Genomic DNA, 26,947 nt, shown 5'->3' with positions numbered 1-26,947 from the left:
AACGTTGTCTTCGCTAGAAAATGGGCACTTTGTGAAAACTTGAGCGGTTCAGTGCGAAAAGAAACAAAAAGTGACTTCATTAAATATGGATTTAAATTAATTAGCATCCGTAATAGGTTAATGAAACATAAATCAATGACAAAAAAGATCATCTACATACATGCATAAATTAATTAACACTCGGGAAATGGGGCGTATCAAATGCACAGCATAGTGACTGTCGTCAAAATACTGTATTTCTTGTACTGCGTTATAATGCTCACAGAAACGATTTGAAACCTAAAAGAACTTCGTTTTACCGACTTGTAAACACATTCATTGAAGCCCTTTTCATTTTTTAAAGAAAAAACTGAGACGAAATTATATATGCGCCGTTTACCTTAACCAGCGCGATCACTCAAAGATTCCGTCTCACCTTTTCCACTGTGAGGGCAAATTTTGACACAAGGTCTGCGCCTCAATATGGGATGGACAGTTCACATGCAAATGCGCATTTTTTCCCCCCACTCCTGGGTGTTTTTGGATGCCCTTTAAACACAAGCAACGTGCTGGGGTAACTAAATCTCTTCACCCAGCCTGCTATAAATTGCCGGTTGCATCACAGAGTCGAGCCAAGTCTGAGGAGGGCTTCTGAATACATTTCTTGAGTTTTATCCCTCCATAGATCGTGGGTTCAAATGCCGCCTGTATAGTTGGAGTTTGCAAGTTCTTCCCGTGGTTACGTGGATTTTTCTCCGGGGTCCGTCGGTTGTTCCCTCCACATTTAGAATCAACATCACGCGTTTAGAGTCGTTGGCTGTCGCTATACATTGACACGTGATAAGCCACTTGGTTAAGCTATCATTTGTGGCCAGGTCGCTTCTGAAAAAGAACCATACAGCTCAAGGGGCCTTGCCTGATCAAATAAAAAAAAATTGTTTGTAGTAGTTCGCTCAAGGCACTGCTGGCGGAATGGCCTCCAAAAAAAGGATATCATGGGAGCCCCTCGAGAAGGTGTTTGGCCTACTCTTCCACACTCATCAGACGTCCCTTTACTCCACCACATGCAACCTTTCATGTGGTGGGTGGACAGATGTGGGTTAGATTCTCGAAATTTGCCCCATTATTTCACCTCCCGCACCGGGAGATTGAATCGAACTAGCACCCACTCGATTGCACGTCCAGTTCATCGCTAACATTTTTACACCATGGCAGTATCCCATTAATACCAAAATGATGTTCATAAAGCCTATGCACCACACTGGATTGTGCCCATGCTCATTGCTGATTTCGATCAGTGATGAAAATTACACTTTTTTTTACGGCTTATGTTTGTGTCTCCATAGGAGAACCATTTATCACTACCCACAACATCTCCAGTTAAGTGGGGTCAGCCCGGATGACCATCGGATTGCTTTAGCGGGGGCCGCTGTATATTTTGTTTACAATTGCAATGGATAGAGTGGTGGTGCAGCGGTTAGCACGCTGTGCAATGAACCTGCCCACCCGAGTTCAATTCCCTGCCACAGCCAACATCGATGGCAAGGGTCATCAGAACTTGCAATGCCTCTCCCCCCCCCCCATTCACCAACATGCACTGACCAGTCTTGTGAAGTATACCTACAGTACTATAATCACCCAGGAATGTCCTTAACGCTCGTGACGTCACTCCACGTCGAGCAGCCCCCCTCATTAATATTCATTAGCAGGTGACGTCCTCCAAATGGACACCCCCCACCCCTCCTTATTAATAATCATGAGCGGGTGACGTCACTCCACATCGAAAAGCCCCCCTCATTAATATTCATTAGCAGGTGACGTCCTCCAAATGGACACCCCCCCCCCCCCCACATTATTATTACCTACTATGAGCCAAGAATGTCTTTGTGCAACGCTCGTGACGTCACTCCACGCCGACCAGCCTCATTAATAATCATGAACGTCGTGAGAATTATTGCATTATGTTTTATTTTTATTATTTTATTATTTCCCTTCTACGTGACTTTACCGAAAGAACCAAGAAGATGAATCCCTGCAGTCACGAAAGCTTTAAATCGAAATCATGAACAGGTTACGTCCTACCACATCGAGCAGCCCCCTTCATTAATATTCATGAGCAGGTGACGTTCTCCAAATGGACACCCCCCCTTCCATTCATAATAATTAGCGGGTGACGTCACTCCACATGGGGGGGCGAGGCGCCTCCTCCCCCCTCCTCGGCGTCAACTCACAACCCTCACTACAAAGACAGAACCCTCACGTCACGCGATCTCCATAACGCTGTTGAGATATCAAAGTAAAAAGGACGTCGTGATGAACAAGGGATTATAACCTTTACATGAAATAGGTCTGTGTCACCGCGCCCTTACAAATTGCACACGCATTGATGCAATGAATATCACGTGGCGGTCTGTTTTTCGCTTGCAAGTTTCAGATCTACTGCAATACACCCGTCCTTGGACGGGCAAAAGGCTAGTGCTAAAATAAATATAGGGTGCTTCAAACACTCTTTGACTTTTTGAAGCTATTAACATTACATTTGTTATCATGTCACTGTGTAGTATTATCATTTTTTTTGTCCATTAAAAACGATAGTCCCATGTGAGTGTTAACATTTTTGGAAGCACCCTGTACATGACCAACACGGCATGGGTAGGCCTTCATCCATTGTTGAATTGAGACTGGTCAGAATATATGTTTTTGATGAGTTTTGCAAGCCGCTCTTTGTCTAATCTGTACAACTGGAGGGTATTTGTTTTTGTTGTCACGTGTTCTCAGTCCACTGCCTGAAATGCACAATTTGTAATAATTGTATTTTTTAACATGTATTTATTCATTTCTTAAACATCTGTGGCGAGCAGGGTAATTATAAGAGTTGTTAAATGCTGTTGTGGTTTTATTTACAGATAATGTGGCGTTACACGTGCACTGTTGTGATCTTGTGTTCGAAGCGTAAACATTAATTTTGCCTTCATGTGTACTTGTTTGTGCAAAGATAATAACAATTTATCATATTAGCAAACAGGGAATTACTATCCATAAATGGGGTTGGTTCGCGTCAATATAAATGTGTCGATAAACCTGCCACCATCCGAAACAGTCAATCAGTAAGATTTGTCACGTGAACAAAACGTCGCCAATTCGTTACTAGTTCAGCGCACCGGTGTGTTGGAGAGTAAACCCACAACATTAACTATTCGAGTTCGATTTAAAGCTTTCGTGACTGCAGGGATTCATCTTCTTGGTTCTTTCGGTAAAGTCACGTAGAATGGAAATAATAAAATAATAAAAATAAAACATAATAAAATAATTCTCACAACGTTTCGGCCACAACGCAAGCAGCCGTCCTCAGGTGGAGAACAGGTCTGTCGAGAAGACAGAGTCTGATTAACAATTCGAGTTCGAGGTTTCGCCAGTTATTACAACCTGCCTCATCAGGCGACAGGCAGAGCTGTGTCGAGTGGTGGTGGGTTTAACGACACATTGATATTCATGCGATCTAACCCAAAACACCTCTGTTTTGGATAATCTTGGTCAGAAAAGCCTACGTGTTAAACTGACTAACATCTATCGGGAAGTATTACTCAATTATTGGTTGTCTGATGCTCTTGCGCCCACAGATGTAAGACAGATCAGTAATTCTAAACGATTCTGCTGGAATAATAAAATAATAAAAATAAAACATAATTAAAAAATTCTCACGACGTTTCGGCCACAACGCAAGCAGCCGTCCTCAGGTGGAGAACATGTCTGTTATTTCCATTCTACGTGACTTTACCGAAAGAACCAAGAAGATGAATCCCTGCAGTCACGAAAGCTTTAAATCGAAAGATTCTGCTGAAGTTTAGTAATTGGTTGCATTGCGAGCCAAATAGTGGTGGGCTGAAGGGTTGCTTATTATTTAAATGTAAATTAGTTGCTTTTAATTTTAAACGTGGCAGAGAATGAGTCAACACTGTTAAAATTATGCCTTTGTCAAACTTTTGCTTAACAGGTGTCAGTATAAATAGCCTTCAGTGGATTTGAGGATTTATCTTCAAACACAAAACTACGAGAGGTTCAAGCCGACTGTGACATGCGGCAGACTAATAATGCTGGCCGTGTTTGCTCTGCCTTGCATTGCATTTTAAAACAAAGGCGTTCCTCAAACATCAACAACCAGAGAGAGAGAGAGAAAACACAGAAAAGCACATATTCTTAGGTTTTTTCGGTCAAGTCGCGTAGGTAAAACATTAAAATGAATAAAAGTAAAATGTTTTACCTACGTGACTTTACCGAAAAAACCTAAGAATATGAATCCTTGCAGTCACGAAAGCTTCAAATCTAGAACAGAAAAGCACCCTTACTCTGATCAGGTTGTTGTTACTACCCAGATATATAGTCTGCTTTTGTTATTTATATTCTCCACTCACATGCTAATGAGCGTATTGAGTTATCCTTTATCATATTAGGGGATGTCGTGGTGGCGATATATTGACTACCTCGTCTGGTATACCAGAGGTCGTGGGTTCGATCCCGATCCTGACGCATGTATATTTGGAGTTTGCATGTTCTCCCCGTGGTCGCGTGGATTTTTCTCCAGGTTCTCCGGGTTTTTCCTCCGTATTTATAAGCATGCGTTTAGAGCATTTGGTTGCTATACATTTCCACACCATAAGCCACTTCGTTGGGTTATCATTTGTGGCCAGGTCGCTTCTGAAAAAAAAATAGCTACGTAGTTCAGTGTGCCTTACCTGGTAAAATAAAAAAGACGTGTGTTTTTAGTGTAAACAAAAACACGTTTGACGGAACGAATTCCTGCCTGTATTCCTGCCCGACTGGCTGGCGCGCTGCCAGAACGTACGTGCGCGGCGGTGACGTCATCGTGCACATCTGCGTGATGACGTCACGCGAATCCCTGTCCATCGAGCTGGGTTCGTGCGTAGCGCGGCTGGCTGAGAGGGGGGGAGATGGAGGGGGGGAGATGGAGGGAGGGAGAAAGGGGGGGGGGGGGTCTTTTAACGGCTGTCAGTTTACCGACATTGATTCAAGGCAAGCCCGACTCTGCTGATGTAGACATTCCATGTCGAAACCGGTCCAGAGTTTTGCTCGCACTGAATTGATGTTCCTGAAATTTTTCATTCCCAGCAGGGGGGAGTGTGGCGCTGATGGGTTGCATAAAGAATGCTTGCATTTTTTAGGTGGATAGATATATTGGCTGCTTATCTATTGTGTTATCAAGATGATGTTCTTAGAAGTCCCAAATGTACACGATCAAAGCAATCTTTATTTGAAGCTTTCGTGACTGCAGGAATCCATACTCTTTGGTTCTTTCGGTAAAGTCACGTTGGTATAAAAATAATAATAGATCACGACGTTTCGATCGCAACACAAGCAACCGTCATCAGGTGCGAAACAAACACAGCAGGAGGACTGCTGACGTTTCACACCTGATCATGGTTGCTTGTGTTGCGATCGAAACGTCGTTATTTTTATACGTATGTGACCTATTATCAAGCACTTTAGTACGCATGTTTTTTTTTACCACAAGTGTGTGTGGTTAATAATTATAATAGGTGTCTAATTGGTATTTGAACGTCTGAACACTTGTATTATTCCCGGAAAGGGAAAAGCCTATTCTTTAGTCATCATTTTTTGTCAAGAAAAGTTTAGAACATTTCAGTCAGTTTTAACATTTTCCACAGTTCTCAACGTAAATATGTTTTATGCTTTCCAACCGCAATAATGCATTAGGCTTGTCTGTCTATCTGCCTATCGCTAAAGTGAGGCATGATAACTATTGTAACGATGATCCAGTGTGATACAAACGTTAGTTTAAAGTTGTGTTCACATTAGGGACCTACCCGTGAGAAAACTGGCTTTAAAAAAATCAAGGATTTGACAAAATCTCGGGGACACAAATCACGTAAAAATTACGATTTGCAAACACACATAATCCATCCATATACATGACTTGTGTTCCTTATTTCCTTAATAGAGAAGGTTGTGGTGGTGGTGTTTTAGACTATTCTGTCTCGTTCAAGTCAACATGGAATACGCGCTTCGGACAGTGGGAATCGGAAGTGTGCCTGCGTACTTTGCCTGCCACTGATTTCACAGGTTCACAATGCCGTTCTGTGCTGTCCCCTTTCTCATTATAGCGTCCATTTCCGTGCCGAGTGTTCCACGTGTCTGCCATCCAGAGTGTCCGCTGCATGTTCATCCATGGCCAGACGCTGACCGCCGTGAAGAACGGTACATTTCATTCCACGCGGTGAGACACAAAGCGTTTAATCGGAGTCTGCTCGTGAACATCCCACCCTGTGTACGCTCCTGACTCAACGTGTTTCCTCGTTTTTGTTACACGGAATGCCTTCCCTTTCTGCTTTGCGCGTCCAATTCTTTAAAATAATTCATACGGTCGTTTGTTCATTTCCCTCCTTGTTTGGATGTATTCAATTGTATACATCATCTCACGCCACTCGATCGATGAGTGCGGAGGAAGCCAAGACCGCATCGGATATCACCTGCCACTGGTGTTAGTCGTGGCTGGGAATTGAACTCAGGTGTCCAGGTTCGTAGAGCAGTGTGCCAACCGCTGCGCCACTGATCCTTTCCCGTTCGGCAACCTGCACTGTGTGGTGAAATACGGTCAGAAAATCCGATTTGACCGATACAAGAAGGGATGGCCTTCATCTAGCAGCGGATTGACAAAAGGCTGTAAATTATATGCTACTATTATGTTATTTAATTATTTAGATTACAACTTCAAAGGATTTCCAAAGTTGCTACATTTTAAAATAGGTGTTTTATTAGCGACTGAATTTTTAAAGAAATGGTTCACAGTTGCCTTGTTAATATAATTCAAATTTATATATATATGTTTTTAATTAACCTTCAAATCGGGCACCTTGGTGGCAAGGGATGTTTCTCCGGGTCCTTCGGTTTTCCCCTCCACATTTATAATCAACACGCGTTTAGAGTATTTGACTGCTTATACATTTCCACGTGATAAGCCACTTCGTTGAGTTGATATTATTATTTGTGATCACCAGGTTCGCTTCTGAAAAAGAGCGATACAGCTCAGTGGGCCTTATCTGGTAAAATAACAAAAAACATTGTTTAGCATAGTTAAATTCCTTCAGCAATGAACAACTTGGATATGCTATCTTTACTCCTGAACCCACTGCCCTCTCTCTTCCTCCTGCATAAATGCAAACGGGTATTTATTCAAAACGCTAGAGCTGATAAAGAACGCCCATATTTCATGAAGGGACAGATACAGACAGATTTCTGGAACTTGGTCAGTCCGACAAAGTTCCTTTTTGCCGAAATTTTAAATAAATGTTTGGCTAATTCCAGCAACAGATTGGGGAAACCTACCATTGGGTTGCAAGCCATGTCTGCGGCGCCAATCTATCTGCGATTTATTTGGAAATCATAACAACTCGAAAAATTTCCGTTCTAGATATCTGCCCTCGCCATGCCGACAACAGCACGGCTGTTAAAACTGCGACGGAATTGCACCAAAGTGTTTTTTTTAAAGCAATTGTCTGTGACAATCGCAAGCCTTCAAACAAAATCAGGTGCCGTGTATTTCCCTTTAGTTTTCACGGTGTGATTTTCAATTAATTCCAACCACAGGATATTCAACAGCAACAGACGCAGTTGCATTAAATTTGAATTCATACATGCTGGATTTTTTTTCTTTATTTCTACAATCAAATGGACGAACGCAAGCTCGTGTTCAAGCACGAGTTTTGCAACGGCATTGGCACCTGCCTCATTTTGTCTTCTTATTGCACTTCGCAGGAAACCCTGTAAGTGTCACTTGCGATTTTTTTTTCATCAACAGTTTCTGGATCCATCACTGAAACTGCCATGGTAAGTTCAGGCTTGTCGCGTGAAAATGGAAAAAGCTTTGACGGAGACCAGTCGGCGAGGCATTTGCGCAAGGAATACAAAGCTCTGCCGTGTCGGCAGACAGGATGCAAAGTATCGTGCAGATGAGCAGAGACGAGTGGATTTGTGAATTTTCCAGGGAGCAGTCTTCGCCGAACCCGAATGCCTTTTCCTGATGGCCTCCGTGTGTCTGAGACGTGCATTACCAATGACAATCCTGTGCCTATTGTTTCAATTGCAGGTTATCCAGTCAATGTTACCTGCAACATATTTATCAACAGTTTTGGCTCAATAGCAGAGACTACAATGGTGAGTGACGCGAACATTGAAACCATCGTTTTACACATTAATTTACCCATCGTCAAAATCTGAAAATCTTTTCGAATGTCGTCACTATGATTTGTTTTTTTAGCCACGCATGAAAACATTTTTTTTTCAAGAGCCCTGATACTTGTGATAATTTACATAACTGACTCACCATCACGTTTGCCTGCCCTGCTTTTGACCTTCGCATGCAAGGAAATCATCGTAATTATATATACAAATGGTCTTGGAAGGCCTGTGTGGAGAATGGGTTATAGCATATTGCATTCGCAAATTAAATATAACATGTTTTAAGTTTAACTTTAAACTTGCGTGACTGCAGGAATTCATATTCTTTGGTTCTTTCGGTAATGTCACGTAGATAGAAAAATAATAATAACATTTAAGTGAATAATTTATTTTTTTAAACCACTAATGCAGACTGTAGCCTGGTTCTTAATCGGAGTGAGTGTACTGGTAGTCTATAATGTAGACTGTAGCCTGGTTATTAGGTTTGGTGAGTGTACTGACAGTCTATTATGTAGAGTGTAGCAATGGATAATAAGCTGGGTAAGTTTACTGGCAGTCTATAATGTAGACTGTAGCCTCGTTATTAAGCTGGTGAGCGTATTGGCAGTCTATAATGTAGACTGTAGCCTGGTTATTAGGTTTGGTGAGTGTACTGACAGTCTATTATGTAGAGTGTAGCAATGGTTAATAAGCTGGGTAAGTTTACTGGCAGTCTATAATGTAGACTGTAGCCTCGTTATTAAGCTGGTGAGCGTATTGGCAGTCTATAATGGAGACTGTAGCCTGGTTATTAAGCTGGTGAGTGTACTGGCAGTCTATAATGGAGACTGTAGCCTGGTTTTAAGCTGGTGAGCGTCTACATCATAGACTGCCAGTACACTCACCGAGGTTAAGAATCAGGCTACAGTCGACATTAGTGTTATTTTTTAACTCACATTAATTGTATTATTATTTTTCTATCTACGTGACTTTACCGAAAGAACCAAAGAATATTACATGTTTTGTTATAATCACTTATGACACTGCAAACGCAATTAATTGGCATTTGTTTGACTTATGACATTGATGACATTTTAATTGCAAATCATCAGCAATTACCTGGTTCCAAAATTATTCAATGCCTCACATAAATAAAAAAATAAGTTTATTTTAATTATCCAATGGTGGAAGCTCCATGTCATTTGCGGGCAACAAGAAATAATTCTTCCCATCCAGATTCATGAAAATTTAAAGATGTTTCTCAATGGAGAGGGATTGTGCTTTGCTTGCTTGTCATTCTAACGCCATGCGGTGCAGCCATCACACCTCGTGATGTAACAGTGTTCTTCGCTAATTATCAGAGGGGAGCCACTCCCGACAAATACGACGACATCGGTGTGAGAGAGCCGCCACACATTTGAAACCACACGATGATGATGGGTAGGGGGGTGGGGGGGTGTTTTCACATTCGTGTATTGTTGGGGGCCATACGTCACGGGCCGATCTGAAGGTCATCAGGGGTGGTTACCAGTGCGTCTTATAATCAGGAGGATATCATATAATGCTGCTGACGATAACTCGAGATTTTGTATTAAAACAATTTAAGTACATTGCAAACATTTGCATAGTGAAGTTGAAACTGATCATTATAATTATTTAATAATGAATGATATCTTCATTAAGGATACCCTCTATATAATTTACTATTCCCCAACCCTTTGCTTTGGCTTTGTGTTTAAATGTATTTCAAGCATTTTCCCATAACCTCCCTGCCACATGACAATCAAAGGCAGTGAACACTTACATCTTTCATTTCATCCGTCTCGACATCATTGGGGCTTTAATATATTTGACCGATTAATGAATCATGGAGAAGGCATCAGATGCTCGTGTATTGGTTTTGGCTAGACGGTCGTGGTAAGGCTCGCAATCATGTCACGGTTTGTTCAATAGCGAGTCTTGAACCGTTTCTGAAATATCTGTCTCGCAAGAAGAATTAAATCGGCGGTGGGTTAAACAGGCAACGTCATGCAAATTACTTGGCACAACACAATGCCATGCTTTCCTTCTGTCAGTCAATATTTGTCACTTAATTAAAATTAGAGGGGGGGGGGGGGGCGAGGGGGGAGGAGCAACACGTGCTTTATTCTGAGACGTCACAATACCATTGTTTATTCATTGTATTGCAGCGCAGAGTGAATTTTAAATGCAATTTGTATTTGGTAGCAACTGCAGACGTGCACACACAGAGTGTCAACAAGGCAATGAGCCATCAGCCATCTGGGCAGATAATGGCTTTGAATTTGTATGGAAAATGCGGCTGCAGGCCTCGGGCACTTGACAATAGCAACAAGACCAAGTATTTGCCCAGGCAAGCCTCACACTGAAGTGTCCAGATTTGTTTTTGTTTTGTTTAAAAATGTTCGTGCTAAATTGGGATATTGGGCTGATTCCGCAAATCATTGTGTTGGCTTCACGTGGCAGGAATTCAGAGAACCTGAAGAAAATCCGTGCACACCACTCAGCACTGCCATCTATTGGCCACCTTGCAGATCCATGCCTACAACACCTGACATGCCCTGGTGAACACCCATCCGAGTATTCACCAGGCTCATCACAGCTTAGCTTCAGAGATTGGATGGTAATGGGCACATTCAGATTCATTTTACTGCCGGAACTAGACAATTGCAAAGCGTCCCCGTAACACAGAGGTGGCCCTTAATTGTAGACCTCCCACTGCTTCCCCATCACCCTCACCGATATTTAACAGCCCCTAGAATGTGCACGGCGACATTAGCACATATACGCCATGCAGGTGTTGCACGCAGGGCCGTAATGAATTCTCACACTCGGTCTCTCGGTGTTCCCCTTCTGCGCGCAAGGATTACCGGGTCAACATTTTCCTGCGACAGCAGTGGAACGACCCTCGGCTTGCGTACAGCGAGTACCCCGACGACTCCCTGGACCTCGACCCCTCCATGCTCGACTCCATCTGGAAGCCCGATCTGTTTTTTGCCAACGAGAAGGGGGCAAACTTTCACGAGGTCACCACTGACAATAAGCTGCTGCGCATATTTAAGGACGGGAACGTCCTTTACAGCATAAGGCAAGTTTGCCCGTTGTAACGACATGGCCGGTTTAACCCTCCAAGTGTCAAACGCTTACTTATTCACCCACGTAGCTTTTGCTTAATTCTAGTTGCTAGGTACAGACGCGCTACTGCGGCCGTCTTGAAACGCTCTTCCTTCCGATATTAGGAAGCCACTGGAGATATGCACTTTTAAATCATCATCTAGATTAAAAACTCAATTCTTTAGAACTGATTTGTGTGTTTAGTTTGTTGTCCTTCCCCTACGCACCTCTGATTAGCGCGGTTGGCTACGTACGATGCAAGATAAGTTCAACATACATGCATACTGAGTTAACACAGTTGTATATGTATGGTGTGAAAGAAGTTATATATAGATACATGTACATTTGTAGGGTGGAGCCGGTGGCACAGTGGTTAGCACACTGCACTACCAAAGTGGTCACCCGAGTTGATTTCAAGTCACGGCTAACATCAGTGTCGAGTGATATCCGAACTGCTACTGCCAGTTCCCACCCTCCTTCACCAACCCGCACAGAGAAGAATGATGAAACAAAACACGTGACTGACAAGGCATTGATAAGCCTTCGTTCATTGGTGGATTTAGAATATCTGGAATTTATTATTATTCTATCACTGTTGTGTTTGGGCATTTGTTTATTTTTTTTGTGATAGACACCTGTGATGCCATGCCGAGATGAACGGCCTCCATTTTTAATCAATGTAAATAATTCACTTATAACCAGACGAGAAGATCATTGCTCCTCTGAACGTGACACTAATTGGTGGAATAACGACTACGCACGTTTCATTTTTCTGGCATCGCAAAGAAGGCGATTCCACCATTCGTGCATCTTTCTGCAGAGAAGTCTTAGTGGGGAAGTCTGAAAACTCTTGTGTACTACTTCTCGAAATTTAAGTGTGGATAACAATACGCGTGGCTCGGTGACACACCGCACAAGCCGCTCGCCATGGGGACTGCGATAAATTAAAGTAACTAATAGCCCCGTGGCATGCGAGGCGAAGCAGTGACAGCATCGCTGCGAGATTTGTGCGAGCGGAGGTGAAATCGTTTAAACAAATGAAGTAAAAAAAAAGATGATGGCAATGACTGAAGTTGATTCAACGCTCTCGACATGAGCACGAGACGGGTGCGTTTGTGCTGCCGGGCGGCCGTGTCACTCACTAATCGTGGCCGCGTCGATTTTTTTCCACTTCGACCCACCGTTGCAGACTGACGCTAACGCTGTCTTGCCCGATGGACCTGAAGAATTTTCCAATGGACGTCCAAACGTGCGCCATGCAGCTGGAAAGCTGTAAGCATCGCGGTGACAAAGCAAGCGAAACAAACAACAACCAAAACAACAACCATAACAACAACATAACAACAACCATAACAACCATAACAACAACATAACAACAAACATAACAACAACCATAACAAATCATAACAACAACAACAACCATAACAAACATAACAACGATAACAAACCATAACAACAACAATAACAAACTATAACAACAAACATAACAAAAAACATAACCATAACTACAAACATAACTCTAGAGTTGATGATTTCATTGAGTTGCTTTCATTTTAAATGTATTTTTTACCTACACGACTTTACCGAAAAAACCAAAGAGTCACAACCATAACAACAACCATAACAACAACCATAACAACAACATAACAACAACATAACAACAACTATAACAACAAACATAACAACAAACATAACAACAAACATAACAATAAACATAACAACAACATAACAACAACATAACAACAACTATAACAACAAACATAACAACAACATAACAACAAACTATAACAACAAACATAACAACAAACATAACAACAAACATAACAATAAACACCGCTGCTTTCCTCCCCCCTGCACAATTTCGGCTGAACAAGCGACGTCTGAGGGTTGGTAATGTTTTCGCTATGCCATGTGTGTCGCATGTAAAAAAAATCTGTATTCTGCCCGTGTTCACCCCCACAGTTGGGTACACAATGAATGACCTCATTTTTGAGTGGAAGCAAGAGGGGGCAGTGCAGGTCGCCGAAGGGTTGACGCTTCCCCAGTTCCAGCTGAAAGACGAAAAAGATCTCGTCTACTGCACAAAGCACTACAACACAGGTATCCGGCCGCCTTTTGCTCTCGCTCTGTAACTGTTTCGTTTGTTTGTCTGCATCGGCGAAGCGTTCGATGGATCGGGTGGGATTGCAGCAACCTTAACACGGTGAAGTCACGTAGAAGGGAAGTAATAAAATAATAAAAATAAAACATAATAAAACAATTCTCACGACGTTTCGGCCACAACGCAAGCAGCCGTCCTCGCCTGAGGACGGCTGCGTCCTCGCCTGAGGACGGCTGCGTTGTGGCCGAAACGTCGTGAGAATGGTTTTATTATGTTTTATTTTTATTATTTTATTACTTCCCTTCTACGTGACTTTACCGAAAGAACCAAGAAGATGAATCCCTGCAGTCACGAAAGCTTTAAATCGAAACTTAACAAGGTGGTTATTCTTCTTGGTTCTTTCGGTAAAGTCACGTAGAATGGAAATAATAAAATAATAAAAATAAAACATAATTAAATAATTCTCGCGACGTTCCGGCCACAACGCAAGCAGCCGTCCTCAGGTGAAGAACAGGTCTGTCGGGAAGACAGAGTCTTGAAATGCCACCGCTATTATGATAATAATGCTTTAGGACTGTAATAAATTATGTTTTTTTATATATCAAAGAGTCTGTGACATCGGGTAATAGAGGAGGACCATCGCTGGGTCTTGACAATGCCTCACATTTGTACATTTGAAAAACACGGCCAGAAATAAATTGATCGAATACATTAACAAACATTCTCCGTGTGTGCGTGCGTGTCCTGATGTCACGTGCACTCACAACTGCAGCCCTGCACTGCGTTAGGCAGAACTCACTTTCCGAACTGCTGCTCGCAAATTAATAGCCATTGTTGTTATAAGCCTGGGGGCCGTCCATAAATGACGTCACGCGTCATTTTTGCCCCCCCCCCTCATCACACGGCGTCACAAAAAGTCAGACCCTCCCTCAATATGACGTCACAAAGCTCTACCCCCCCCCCCCTAATTTTTTTTTTTTAACATGCCTCAAATCGCTTTAAACTATTGTTATTGTAGTGCGTATTTAATGTGGCGCTTCACTCTGATGTTGTTGGAGAAAACATTCATTAAAACGTCTATTTAATTATTTAATTATAACGTGTTGTCTATATTTATTTAAAGTTGCGCATTTTGTTGTGACGTCACATTTCTCAAACCCCCCCCCCCCCCTCGTCACACATCGTCACAAATATCTGACCCCCCCTAGGCGCGTGACGTCATTTATGGCCGGCCCCCTATAACCAAATCACCCAGAATGTGCCCGATTGCCGTTAGTGCTTGGATGAGCGACCGCCATGCATAACAGCTGCTATCGACTGCTGCAAGAACAGCAGCGACATCAATTGTTGTACTCTACTTATATACCCCCCTCCCCCGCACACGTATATACTTCATGACTCGAGTTGGCAAAGGATGGCCCAATAACACCCACAACAAGCACTGCGTGGGAAGGCCTACATCCATCGAGCGCATTGACAAGAAGGTCGCAACATGCACGCGTTGCTTGTAAACTCAATGTGAGCAACTGTAGACCCATTGAAGAATGATACTGGTAGGAACCACCTGGTTCCACAGGGGATTATTGTGTCCATCCGTCGTGCATCCAAAAATGGGAGGGGTGGGGCTGGGTGGAGAGGGGAGGGTGGGGAGGGGCTGGGTGGGGAGGGTGAGGAGGGGCTGGGTGGGGAGGGTGGGGCTGAGTGGGAAGGGGAGGGTGGGGAGGGGCTGGGTGGGGAGGGTGGGGCTGAGTGGGGGGTGGGAGGGGTGGGGCTGGGTGGGGAGGGGCTGGTCACCCCGTGGTGCCCTTATAAAACTCAACGTTTAACCTACTCACGCCGGCTGGGCATATTTGGGGAATACACCACGCCGCCGTTGACCCTGGCCATTGACCGAGCAACCAAACGTTCCTACCAGCTCCCTCCGCAGGAATGTGTTAATCACGATAACAATAGATCTCTCCTGTGCAAGGTATTCCAGGGACAAATAACAAGGATAATGACGGGTGTAAGGGCAAAACAATGTCGTGCGCGTGATCAGATGATGCGAGGCACATGCTTAGATATTTATACGGATGGCCATATCTCGTTCGTCGCTGTGTGCTGTTCCAGGGGGCGGGGGGGGGGGTTTGTAACGTGACCTTTTCCAAAAATGAAGACGTCCGTTCACAACGCATTAAGATGCGTGCAATAATCTAACAATGTTGATGGTGCCTTTACAAAGGGCACGGAGCCACGGAGGTTATTTTTTTGAATTAATATTTTATTAAATTCATTCTTTTTACGTACCATTCACATTCCGAGGGTGCGTTGCCCAATATGAAAAATGCCAATAGACTTTAGCATGAGCATTGCATTTATAATTGAATAGCTATTGAGCCATTCCATATATATATGTGCGTGGAAACTATGAAGCCGATGAAAAATACATTTATGTCATTAAAGCATTTGACAGTTTTATTATCATCATTTATTTTTCCTACATAAACATAATAAAATATAGATATGCAGTGATATTGTAAGAGTAAATGGAGAATTAGTATTGTCTTGTATTTTAATCAGCCTTGAGTAGACCCCTCTTGACTCACCTGTTAAACTGTACAGAATCTAATTAAAACCACTCTCATTAGAACACCATGCATTGTTCAAACACGTAACAGTTGGCATTAACAGTGTAATCTTGAATATTAATCTGATACGAATTAGCGTACGTGTACTTTCCTTCGTCACGGGAGATGTTTATTAAACCCAATTCTGTGAATGTATCATCGTAAAAAAATGTAAGGATTAACCTGAGTTACGTAAGAAAAAAGTCACGATTCTATTTCAACAAAAACATATTTCTTTGCTTTTTCGAGTAGAATTAATTTTTTTAACGATGTATGAGGCTCAAGCGATGTGTTGCTAATTGAATTGAGGTGATGCGTTTGGCTACGTACGGCGCGAAAGAAGTTCAACATACATAACATGCCAAATATCGACTATTTAGGCTCACGATGCGCAAGGGTGAACCTAACATTTAATACGATCTCAGCGCGCAGTCAACTCTCAATACTTCGGGGTAATTGGCGGGTGGGAGGGTTGGGCACCAGAAACAACAACAACAACACCACAGACAATTACAAAACCTAGGAAAATTTGGCAACGAAAAACGATCCATTTCGTCTACCCACACGGAACGGATGGTGACGAGAGAACAACCACGTGCCCGTTGTTTATCGATGTAAAGTTGTGACGTCACGGACCCTCGACAAGTGAGGAGCCGCTTTTAAACGGCACAAAGTTAATCCGCAAATCGGATAACCCGTAACAAATAGAGCTTTAAATTCTAATCTTAATTGCCATCCACGCTAAGTAGTTAGGCTTATCGCTCGCTACGGTTGAACGAACGGAACCTCCCCTCCCCCCCCGCCCCACTCTGCTCGCCACCAGGCAAGTTCACGTGCATCGAGGTTAAGTTTCACCTGGAGCGACAAATGGGCTACTACCTCATCCAGATGTACATCCCCAGCCTGCTGATCGTCATCCTCTCCTGGGTCTCATTCTGGATCAACATGGACGCGGCGCCGGCGCGCGTGGCGCTGGGCATTACCACCGTGCTCACCATGACGACGCAGAGCTCGGGCTCCCGCGCCTCCCTGCCTAAAGTGAGAACGAGGGCCCGTCGCCCGAAACGTCGCCTATTATATCCATTTACTTGTTGTTCCCTCTAGAGGGAAGTGCTTAAGGCGACGGATGCCGCCGCGTGTTTTGCTCGACACGCTTGCCGCCGCCGTGCGCGCAGCTGCACGAGTTTTGGCTCAGTGACGATGGCACCTCCCTTCGGGGAAACTCGGCCTGAAATAATAACGTGGTCGATTTTAATAACGGAGAGAGGAACTCAAAATTTGCCGGGTGTCTGTGATTGCTGCCAACGTTATTGCTGGTGTGTGCTGTACCAGCTTTACCAACTTGCTGTTCGGTAACAGCACTCGTCTCAGCAGCCTGCACGGAAGAAGAAAGAAAACCCCTGTGATCCTTGTTTTTGTGTTGTTGTATCTCCTCTGTGTGCGTTTGTGATCGTGTCAAGGTGCTTTCGCGATTTGATAATGCACTAGAATCCATCAATCAGTTTTCATTCCGAGTTGTACAATACCGGTGGCGTGCAATGTCCACAGTAAACTTGTTGAGCATGCTGAGAATCATGCTTGGGTTGACAACGAGAGACAAGGCGAAGAGAGTGGATGGATTAGAGATCATATGCAGGTTAGATACATCACGTTGGGTAGGGCATTGCACGAGAAGGGATCTTGGCTGGTGGCCGAAACGAACGACAGTGGCAGCCATAGGAGGAGACAAATCTGAGAGTACCATCACCGTGGCGATGGAGCGATGAACTCAGCTCCTGTGCAGGTGCTAGACGGATCGATTTTTGCTTTGCAAAACCATGATATGGCAATGGCTTTGGGACGCCTTCATCCATGGCTGATATACTTGTGAAGTATCTCCACTTACGCAAATACTGTAATCAATTAACAACATTGCGGAGAATAAAAATAACATAAATAAGCAATGTCTCCCACACATGTCCAATACCACATTGAAATATTTCTAACATCAGTCGCACAGCCTTCTGGGAGGGCATGGTATCAGCAGCATCGTCCTCAAGACAAGTTAACTCTGAAGCAGTTTCTTCACCAACTAGAATCGTACCGAGAGCAACAGACTTGCCTGAAACAATTCTGGTGAACTGTCGGTCTCATATCCAAGTAGCCTTTTGCTATGATATGGGTGACAGTTCGACACTTCTAGAAGGCCGTCTGGCTGATGGGTTGTTTAAGAGATGTATATTGTTTATGCCAATGGACATGTGAAGAAGAAATTGTGTCCTTATTTTGTTTACGTATAAATACATACACAAACATTAGATATTTTCCTCAACGGTGCTAATGAGTGTTGTGAACTTGGACTCATGTCGTAAAAAAAATGGTCCTTGCTTATAAAATTGGAAGTTCATCAGGGTTTGTTTAAGCAACCCTGGCTGATCAGGCACTGCCAACGTCTGCTTGTCTCAGTAATTATCAGCTACAATTGGATTAACTCGGTCTTAGAACAAGTAGCTGGGTTGGCGAGACAGGCAGCTGGCCCATAATTGCTGTTGGCTATCACCGCCCCGACTACCTATTGTGTGCGGGGATGAATAGTCCATCAGCTAACACCGCGTGCCTCTCTGTGGCCTCGCCAAACCGACGAAGGAATATGTTTATTTTTTATTTATGGCTTAAAATAAAAAAAAAATTAACCCGTATAAATCCTTTATATGCGTGGTATCGGTTTTATTTTATTATTCATTTCTGTTTTTCTTGAGTAAGAGTTTAATTTTTATAACATTGGTATTTTAAATTAGATATGAAATTTTTTTTTTTCCTATAAAGTGGAAAATTTTGGATTTTTTTTTTTCACGAAAATAAATTGTCACGCACAACGAGTCTGTGTGCAAAATGTCAGCTCGATTGGATCACGGGAAGTGGGTAAAAAAAGGACCGAAAGATATGCACGGTCGTAAGCAAGCAAGCAAGTGAACTTAATTTAAAGGATTTAAAAAGATGTCCTCCGATGAGATAAACCAATGCAATTGTACTCGTGTAGGTGATAGGTCGCGAGATATCATGATGGCATTCATCCAACAGTGGATCGATCATGGCTGATGATGATTCATTGACATTTTAAACAATGAGGTGATATTACGTGGTGATGTTGCATTAGCAGTGTTGCATAAGCACAACTAACAAAAAAAACTATGACCAAACACTGTTAATACTCTTAGTTACTAAATTTTTGTGGTAATTGAACGATTTTATCTGATGCTTAAAAGCTACCATTCGGTATCTATTCATATGCCTATTTATATACTGGTCACCATAAAACATTTTTCAAATGTATTTCTCATCAGGCCCACCAAAATATTCTGGTAAATCGCCTGACGATGCTAGATGTATTTACCAGCGAAACGTCGTACAACTCAATTTATAAATGTTGTGGATTTACTCTCTAACACACCGGTGTGCTGAAGGAGTAACTAATTGGCGCGTTGTTTACGTGACAAACCTTACTGGCTGTGCCGGGTGGTGGAGGGTGACGACACATTTATACTTACGCGATCTAGCCCAAAAACCTTAATTATGAATAATATTGGTCGCGAAAGCCGACGTGTTAAACGTATTATCATCCACTCTATTTCTCTGCCCTCTGTTTGTGTGCTATGAGGAAGGGCCGTTGCCTGAAACGTCGCCGATCAAATAGATGTTTTTTCTTGAAATGCGAGTGTTGTTGACGAGTGTGTTTTATTGTTGTCAACTAATTGACGTGTACTTCGAGTAAGGTGACAAGACCGCACTCTATTGAGTACATTAAAATACCGAATTCGATTTTATCAAGCACCGATTTTTCTCGTGTTGAGGTCAATGTGAACGATTAGGAGCTTGTTTTGAACACTGTGTATCTAAGAGTAAGGCAGAGAAGTGTTTTATGCAACGATGTGCGGATTTAGTTGCGCTCCTATGAATATTCCCGTATGAATGTGAGAGTAAATTAGTGGCCCTAAAACCCATAATCAAACGCAAATTGTGCTCCAATCGCAGACGTAGATTCAATCCCACTCAGGCGCTGAAGCTCCTCTGTAAAACTCTGCATCAGATTGCAAATTGTAATGGCGCGGAAGAAAATAAACGACAGGGTTTGGTTAAGGTGCGTGAAGTTCTACAGCAATTTTGCTTTTGATTGCAAGTTACTGTATTCCTCAGATGATATGATGCACCTATTTCCACCGTTTTAAAGCAAAAGTTCGGCACGTGTCTTACAATCCGCGACCAGATGTGCGTAATTGTATTGACACTGGGCACACGTGTGTCGTTGGGGTGCGCGTTAAATCCTGCAGCATCTTCTGATCTGCAAACTATGAAAGTTTACGCACCGCGTAAGTCTCAGCCTGTAGCTCCATTGTGCCCTGTGGCACCGATTACAGGCCCCCATATTGGAGGACCTCCAATTACAATTGCATACACACACAGCAACAGCTGCAATTTCACATTCAGGTGGTCAAGCCGGATGACCGTGTGTCAGGAGCAGCGGAGTGTATCGCTGTGATGTCTCCTTCGTATTCGTGGATCGGGCATTGCGTAAGACATGTTGTACGCTCTGTCGTGGATGACCGCAGTTTCACAACGGAGGGAGAGAGTTAAAAAAAATCCCTTTTGTGCATCAGGTATCCGCACCCGCCCCGGTTACGTTCGCACGCGGTTAGGCACATAGCGCTGCACGCCAACAGCCACGTGCCACAGCGACCGGTACCGCCGCGACAAATGACAACGCCCCGCTCGACGATGCCCCCCCCCCCTCGCGCCTCTTCCTCCGCAGGTCTCCTACGTGAAGGCCATTGACATCTGGATGGCCGTGTGCCTCCTGTTCGTGTTCGCCGCTCTGCTCGAGTACGCCGCCGTCAATTTCGTGTCGCGCCAGCACAAGGAGCTGCTTCGCATCCGCCGCCGCCGGCAGAGGAATCAGGTGGGTGGAGAAAATAAAAAGAGAAAATCGACAAACGCCGCGATCCCGATCAGCGTCATCAGGCAGCGTGGTTGCTGCTGTCCATTTGCAGGCGTTTGTGGGGGCGGTGGAGCTAAGAGGGCTCCCCCAGTCGCCCCCCCCCACACACCCCCGCGTGATACTTTATCCCCTTGGCTGTGACTCTCATCTGCAGTGATTTGTGAGCAGAGGGGAGTGGAGTTGTGTGTCTGACACGGGGGAGCGGAATAACGTGACGGTCGGCGGTGTGTGTGTGGACACTGCTCTCTCTCTATGGATATTTGGAAACACAACACCACATTCGTGTTGTCACTGATGACCTCCTCAGTCATCTTCATGCATATCAGTGCCAGTCATGCTTGACTACTTCTAGATTTGAAGCTTTCGTGACTGCAAGGATTCATATTCTTAGGTTTTTTCGGTAAAGTCACGTAGGTAAAACATTAAAATTAATGAAAGTAAAATAAAATAAAAATCACGACGTTTCGGAGCTGTCGTGGCTGTGACGGTTCCACCTGAAGACGGAAGCTTGTGTTGCCTCCGAAACGTCGTGATTTTTATTTTATTTTACTTTTATTAATTTTAATGTTTTACCTATGCGACTTTACAGAAAAAACCTAAGAATTTGACTCACTACGTTTGATTCGAAGATGCTGTGTTTAAATACGCCACCCCGTTACCTTATCACGTGGGACATTTGTAAATGATTACGATAATTATTACGTTAATTATTTTCTAAGATTGACCTAACCTCATTTAAAATGGTAATTATTTGGATAATTATCGGCTGTTTTTCCTGCTTATTTTAAAACACCCGATAGAACACAGCAGTATTTCGGCGATCAAAATAATTAATTGCCATCACGGAAGAAAATACAATTGTAACATTTGGACGCGTTCACTTGTCATCGGGCTCATTCCTGCTTTACATAAACAAAAAAGAAAATTGTGCTGAGCACGATTCCAAAAAGGTTCGCAAAGAGCCCTAGCCACCCTCCGTCTGCTCCCAGTGTAAGGTGATGCGATTTCGCGAACGACTGTTGTCTGTGCTGTCTCTGTGCGTGCGTCCGTGCGTGCGTCCTGTGCGTGTTTGTGTGTGCGTCCTGTGCGTTTTTGTGTGTGTGCGTCCTTTGCGTGTTTGTGTGTGTGTCCTGTGTGTGTCATGTGTGTGTTTGTGTGTGTGCCTCCTGCGCGGGGAGCGGGTTTGCGCGCCGGTTCAATATCCGCTCACGGTCAACACGAGTGACGAATATTTGAACTGGTCCTGGGCCTCCCCTGGGTCGACTCAGCCTTAGACGAGAGTATATGGTGCAATGTGTACACATCAGGGCTGAGAAGACAAAGGTGGCCGAGCGTGGTGCTGGCCACCCACCCCCTCGTGTGCCGTGCCGGCCTTAATAGGTGCTCGCTAACAGCACTTGCCCCAACAATCTGTTAAGGCTATACGGGGCGGGGATCGTTGTCTTTGTGACGTTTCTGTGCGCGCGCGCGCGCGCGCGTGTGTGTGTGTACTTGCCATCTCTTTAACATTCATGCCCTCTCCTCCCCGCCCCGACACGCAACGCACACAACGGACTCCCGCAACGACCGGCCGGGTGGCCAATCAGCCCGAGCAGGGACTGCTTGTTCAGAATGAGGGCTTAGAAGCCGTCCGTCGAGTCAACGGCTTAAGGAGAAGCGATCCCTCTTATGGGACTTCGGTTCAAATCTACCAGTCGGGCACACGGGTGAAAAAGGTGCCTTCCGACGTTGATTTTTTTTCTCTCTCTCTCGCGCGCGGTTTAATTGGTTATACGTGGACGGATGAATAGTGGCGTTTCAAAAACGCCCCCATGTTTGTTTAAACTGTTGCCCGTTTCATTATTGCAAAGGTCACGCCGGTTCCCTGTGCAAGAATGAAACTATCTTTTCTGTCCCTGTTTTTTTTTTGTGAATGTTTATCCCAACAACACGTCTGCTCTTTTTGTTGAAATTATCCCGCGATGTATCTGGGCGGTGCGCTGGTGCAGCGGTTAGCACGCGGCTGTATCAACCTCGTGACCCATGAATGTATTTCCTGGCCATGGCTAACATCAGTGGCGAGCGACATCTAAAATACCACTTCATAAATTTCCACTGACCATCACGGTGAAGCATGGTCAAACAACCCCCATGATCGACACAACATGGGGGAGGCTTTCATCCAGCAGTGGATTGACAAAGGGCTGCGATTTGAAATTATATTAATTTGCATCGTATTTACATATTTACAAATCGCAATGTCCCCATACTCAACATGTTGGGTGGTGCTCATCTCTGTTTAGTCGTCCTGAGCCTTTGGTGGAAAATCCACATTTCCCATGGCGGAGAATGGTCTATCCCATAGAGAATGGTACACGATGTATCCAGCGTCAAAGTATTGACGGGATAAGCCGATCCCCGACAGCGAGTTGAACCTACGTCGTTCTAGTTGTGAGTCGGGCGCTCTGCCACAGAACAGTTTGCTGGAAAGCCATTAACCTGACGCCTGCATGCGATGCCGTGACACAGATGTCCGTGTTTACCCCCTGTTTCCTTACCGCTACCACATCCTCGTTCTCCTCCTCCTGCACAACTGAACCTTGTCAGCGTCCCGTTGACCCAGGCAGTCATTCGCGTTGCGGTGGCCCACGTCACGCCTCTTCGTCGAACGCCTCTTGGCAAACGCCGGACACAGAATGCTCTTCCCTCCGCATTTATCCCCCGTTGGCTCGCGCGGTGTGTGGCGTTCCCCGCACCGCCCCTGAGCCGTGCGAATGCGCCACGCCGACTCGCTGTGTGCATGCGACGTGGGCGGGATATTCTGCAGGGAGTGGGGGGGATGTGCCCTGTGTGTGCATGCGACGGGTACAAGGGAAGGAGTGTAATTGAGACTGCCTCGAACTTGGGGCTAATTGTTTACGATTAGTCTCGCGTTCAATGTGAAAATGTTGTTACGTAGAAGGCACGAGTTGTGGCTGATGATGATGATGATTTATATTGTCAATTCGCAAGCCCCTTTTGTTTTCGCACATTGTCTTCTGCCACTCTCTGCCAGGCCTGATACGTATCTCGTACGTGGTTTGGCATCAGTGTTTAAAAGCGGTAACAACGGCTGAGTAATAACACATCCTCGGGTGTTATATCTCTAATGAAATTCATTGTCATGCATTGTTCAAAGAGACTTGCACCATTGTCCATTTCTCTGAGTTGCGATCAGCTGGCAGATGCAAAGAGGGTCTTTGATTTAAGCCATTAACTCAAAACTGCTTGAAAATATTGCAATGATGAATTTATTTAAACAGGTTTTTTTATTGACATCTGGCATTCTATGGACACATTTCTCTCCCGTAGAGTGTTTGTCCTTAACCTCAAGCTTGAGCCGCCGAATTCGATAAGATCTAAACAAAAAAAGTTGTTTCTAGATCACACTCGCTTTTAATAGTGAAACACGTGGGTCGACTGCTTCGTCCGGGAGAAATGCTTTCATGTTGTAAGAAAGTGAAAGGCAATCAAAGGGCTTTAAGTTAATTTAAAAGTCACACCCGCCGACCAAACGTTAGGATTAGTTTAAGCCCCAAGCAAACAATGTCATATGCGGTAAGTGTCCGTGCATTTAATTTTAATATTCTCCTCTCTGGGAATATTCACGGTCCTCTTGTGCAAACAACACATGCTCCAAATGTGATGGTAAGGAACGATCGTGCGGGTAAACGCTTTGGCTTTGACGCTACCGCTGGATCAGAACGGCCTCAAAATTGAAACAAAAAGCGTTACGGCAGCGTCAATGTTTTCGAGCGACGATAAACCTGCAAAACGTTTTCATTCCCAGGACGAGGATGGCCGCGAGAGGGGCTTCAACATGTACGGCATGGGGCAGTGTCTGCAAGCCAAAGACAGCGTGTCAGTGAAGGGGGTGAACGCAACCAACGCGGCCCCTGCACCGGCGCCCACTCAGGATGCCATCAAGAAGAAGTTTGTGGATCGTGCTAAGCGCATAGACACCATCTCGCGTGCTGCCTTTCCCCTCGCCTTCCTCATCTTCAACATCTTCTACTGGATCATCTACAAGGTCCTCCGTCACGAGGATATCCACAAACGGTAGAGACGGTGAACCCCAGTGTGCAATTGCCAAACGAACAAAAAAACAAAAACGACGACAACAAGTTTTAACTCCCCCCCCCCTCTCTCTCTCCCTCACAAGAACATCCCGCGCAAAGCTTCACACCAGAACCCAAGATTTGCTCGCTGGCCCTGCAAGCATCCTGCACTCCAGATTGACGTTTGGCAGAAAATGTTCACATGTGTCCTTCAAAGCCCCGACCAACAACAAACGCACCCTAGAAAATACAGAGATGATGCTGATTTTGAGAGAGAGAAAAAAAAAACACCCGGCCAACTGTCATACTTTCTTACAAGAATCAGACGAAAAGACTGTTCTCTAATTAAATTGATAGTTTTAATTGCAACACAAGTGGCTTCCAGTACCAGTGTATACGTGTCTGCTGCTGTTTTTGAGTATCCTATACAGCTTTTTAACCTTGTGAATGTCGAAGCAGTGATTTTTCAGAAATATTTCCAACATTCCAATTCCAGTTATTTGTGAGAAATAACACACATACAATGAACGGTAGCGGTGGGAAAACAATCAACGTCAAAGTACAAAATGCTGAAAACCTTCATTCCAACAACGAGATTACTGCAATAGTAACACTTTTGATTACTGTGCTAAAAGGTAGGGGTTTCGTAATCACATTTATAGTTCTATAGTACGGTCAGATTAACGATGATGACAATGATGAAACGGTATTATTACTGACGTATTACTGTGCAAAAAAAGTTAAGGGTACCGTTACAGATTTGAAGCTTTCGTGACTGCAAAGATTCATACTCTTTGTTTTTTTCGGTAAAGTCGCGTAGGTAAAATATGAAATAAAATCAATGAAAACAACTGAATTAAATCACGACGTTTCGGAGGCAATACAAGCTTCCGTCTTCAGCGAGAACCGTTACAACCAAAACCACTGTATTAAGTGTATGATAGTGATTTTCTGTATTACAGTGATTTTGGTTGTAACGGTTCCACCTGAAGACGGATGCTTGTGTTGCCTCCGAAACGTCGTGATTTAATTCAGTTGTTTTCATTTATTTGATTTTTTACCTACGTGACTTTACCGAAAAAAACAAAGAGTAGGTACCGTTACAGTTCTGGGGGGGGGGGGGGGGGGGGTCCCTTCCGCAGACAGCAGAGAAACGGCACTTAAAATCAAAGGGACAACTCGGTCCACGATGGTAGACACGGGCCAGGGATTACGATTGTGGTGGTGGGCCACATTTACAGCTCCCATTCGTTGTCGCACGATGGGTGGCTTGGCTTGAAGCATGCGGCCGGGCCGTGAAGTTACCAACCGTCACGCCAGGATCCCGGCGATGGTAACAGAGGCTGTGACGGCGCGCTGCTGGTAATGCGTCTGATGCTATCTGAACAAAATCCCAGCAGCGTTGGCCTCTCCACCAGTGAATGAAATGAGCCTAGGGCCAGGCAACGGCTATATGGTGATCTGTTACACAAGCCATTTTGAATGCAAAAAAAAATACCCACGCTACAACAAAATCAATTTATATAGCATGGTGTGTTTAAAGGCAACATTTTCAAAGGTTGAAAACTAAACAAAGGTTCTAAATTACACTTTTGTTATTCATATGCGATGTTTTGAACCTCCATTTTTCGCAAGTTCAACCTTTGAAAATGTGGTCTTGAATTCCTTTTTTCCAGCTATTTCAATGGTATAACCTTTTCTCCCTGTGCTGGTGTAAATATATGCCCCGTGTTTTGGGTAGTGTCCATTTTTATACACGCTTCACTTTTCTAGAATCAGCCGTAGCAGTCAGTCAGTCAGTCATCTCCATGTCATTTGAACGCCAAACACGTACAGTACTTCAAACGGTGTTCCGATCCTGTACAGATTCGTGATTCCGCGTGGTGTG

At 44.2% G+C, this 26,947-nt stretch overlaps 1 protein-coding gene across 1 annotated transcript in view; it reads left to right on the top strand.

Annotated features, from left to right (window-relative positions):
• Positions 1–25,955, top strand: part of LOC144724171 (glycine receptor subunit alpha-2-like) — a 40,992-nt gene extending 15,037 nt beyond the window's left edge. Inside the window, exons 3-10 of the mRNA XM_078603094.1 lie at positions 8,102–8,169; positions 11,055–11,278; positions 12,494–12,576; positions 13,267–13,404; positions 16,835–17,049; positions 20,798–20,944; positions 22,570–22,698; positions 24,792–25,955. Coding sequence (XP_078459220.1) covers positions 8,102–8,169; positions 11,055–11,278; positions 12,494–12,576; positions 13,267–13,404; positions 16,835–17,049; positions 20,798–20,944; positions 22,570–22,698; positions 24,792–25,064 — 1,277 coding nt within the window. The 3' untranslated portion in view covers positions 25,065–25,955. The remainder of the gene's footprint in view (positions 1–8,101; positions 8,170–11,054; positions 11,279–12,493; positions 12,577–13,266; positions 13,405–16,834; positions 17,050–20,797; positions 20,945–22,569; positions 22,699–24,791) is intronic.
• Positions 25,956–26,947: the final 992 nt, after the last annotated feature.

The sequence above is a fragment of the Lampetra planeri genome, chromosome 19 (assembly GCF_965212315.1).
Source record: "Lampetra planeri chromosome 19, kcLamPlan1.2.h2, whole genome shotgun sequence".
NCBI lineage: Eukaryota > Metazoa > Chordata > Hyperoartia > Petromyzontiformes > Petromyzontidae > Lampetra > Lampetra planeri.
Note: the sequence above shows the minus strand (reverse complement) of the source record. Positions and strands in the feature narration are given on the sequence as shown.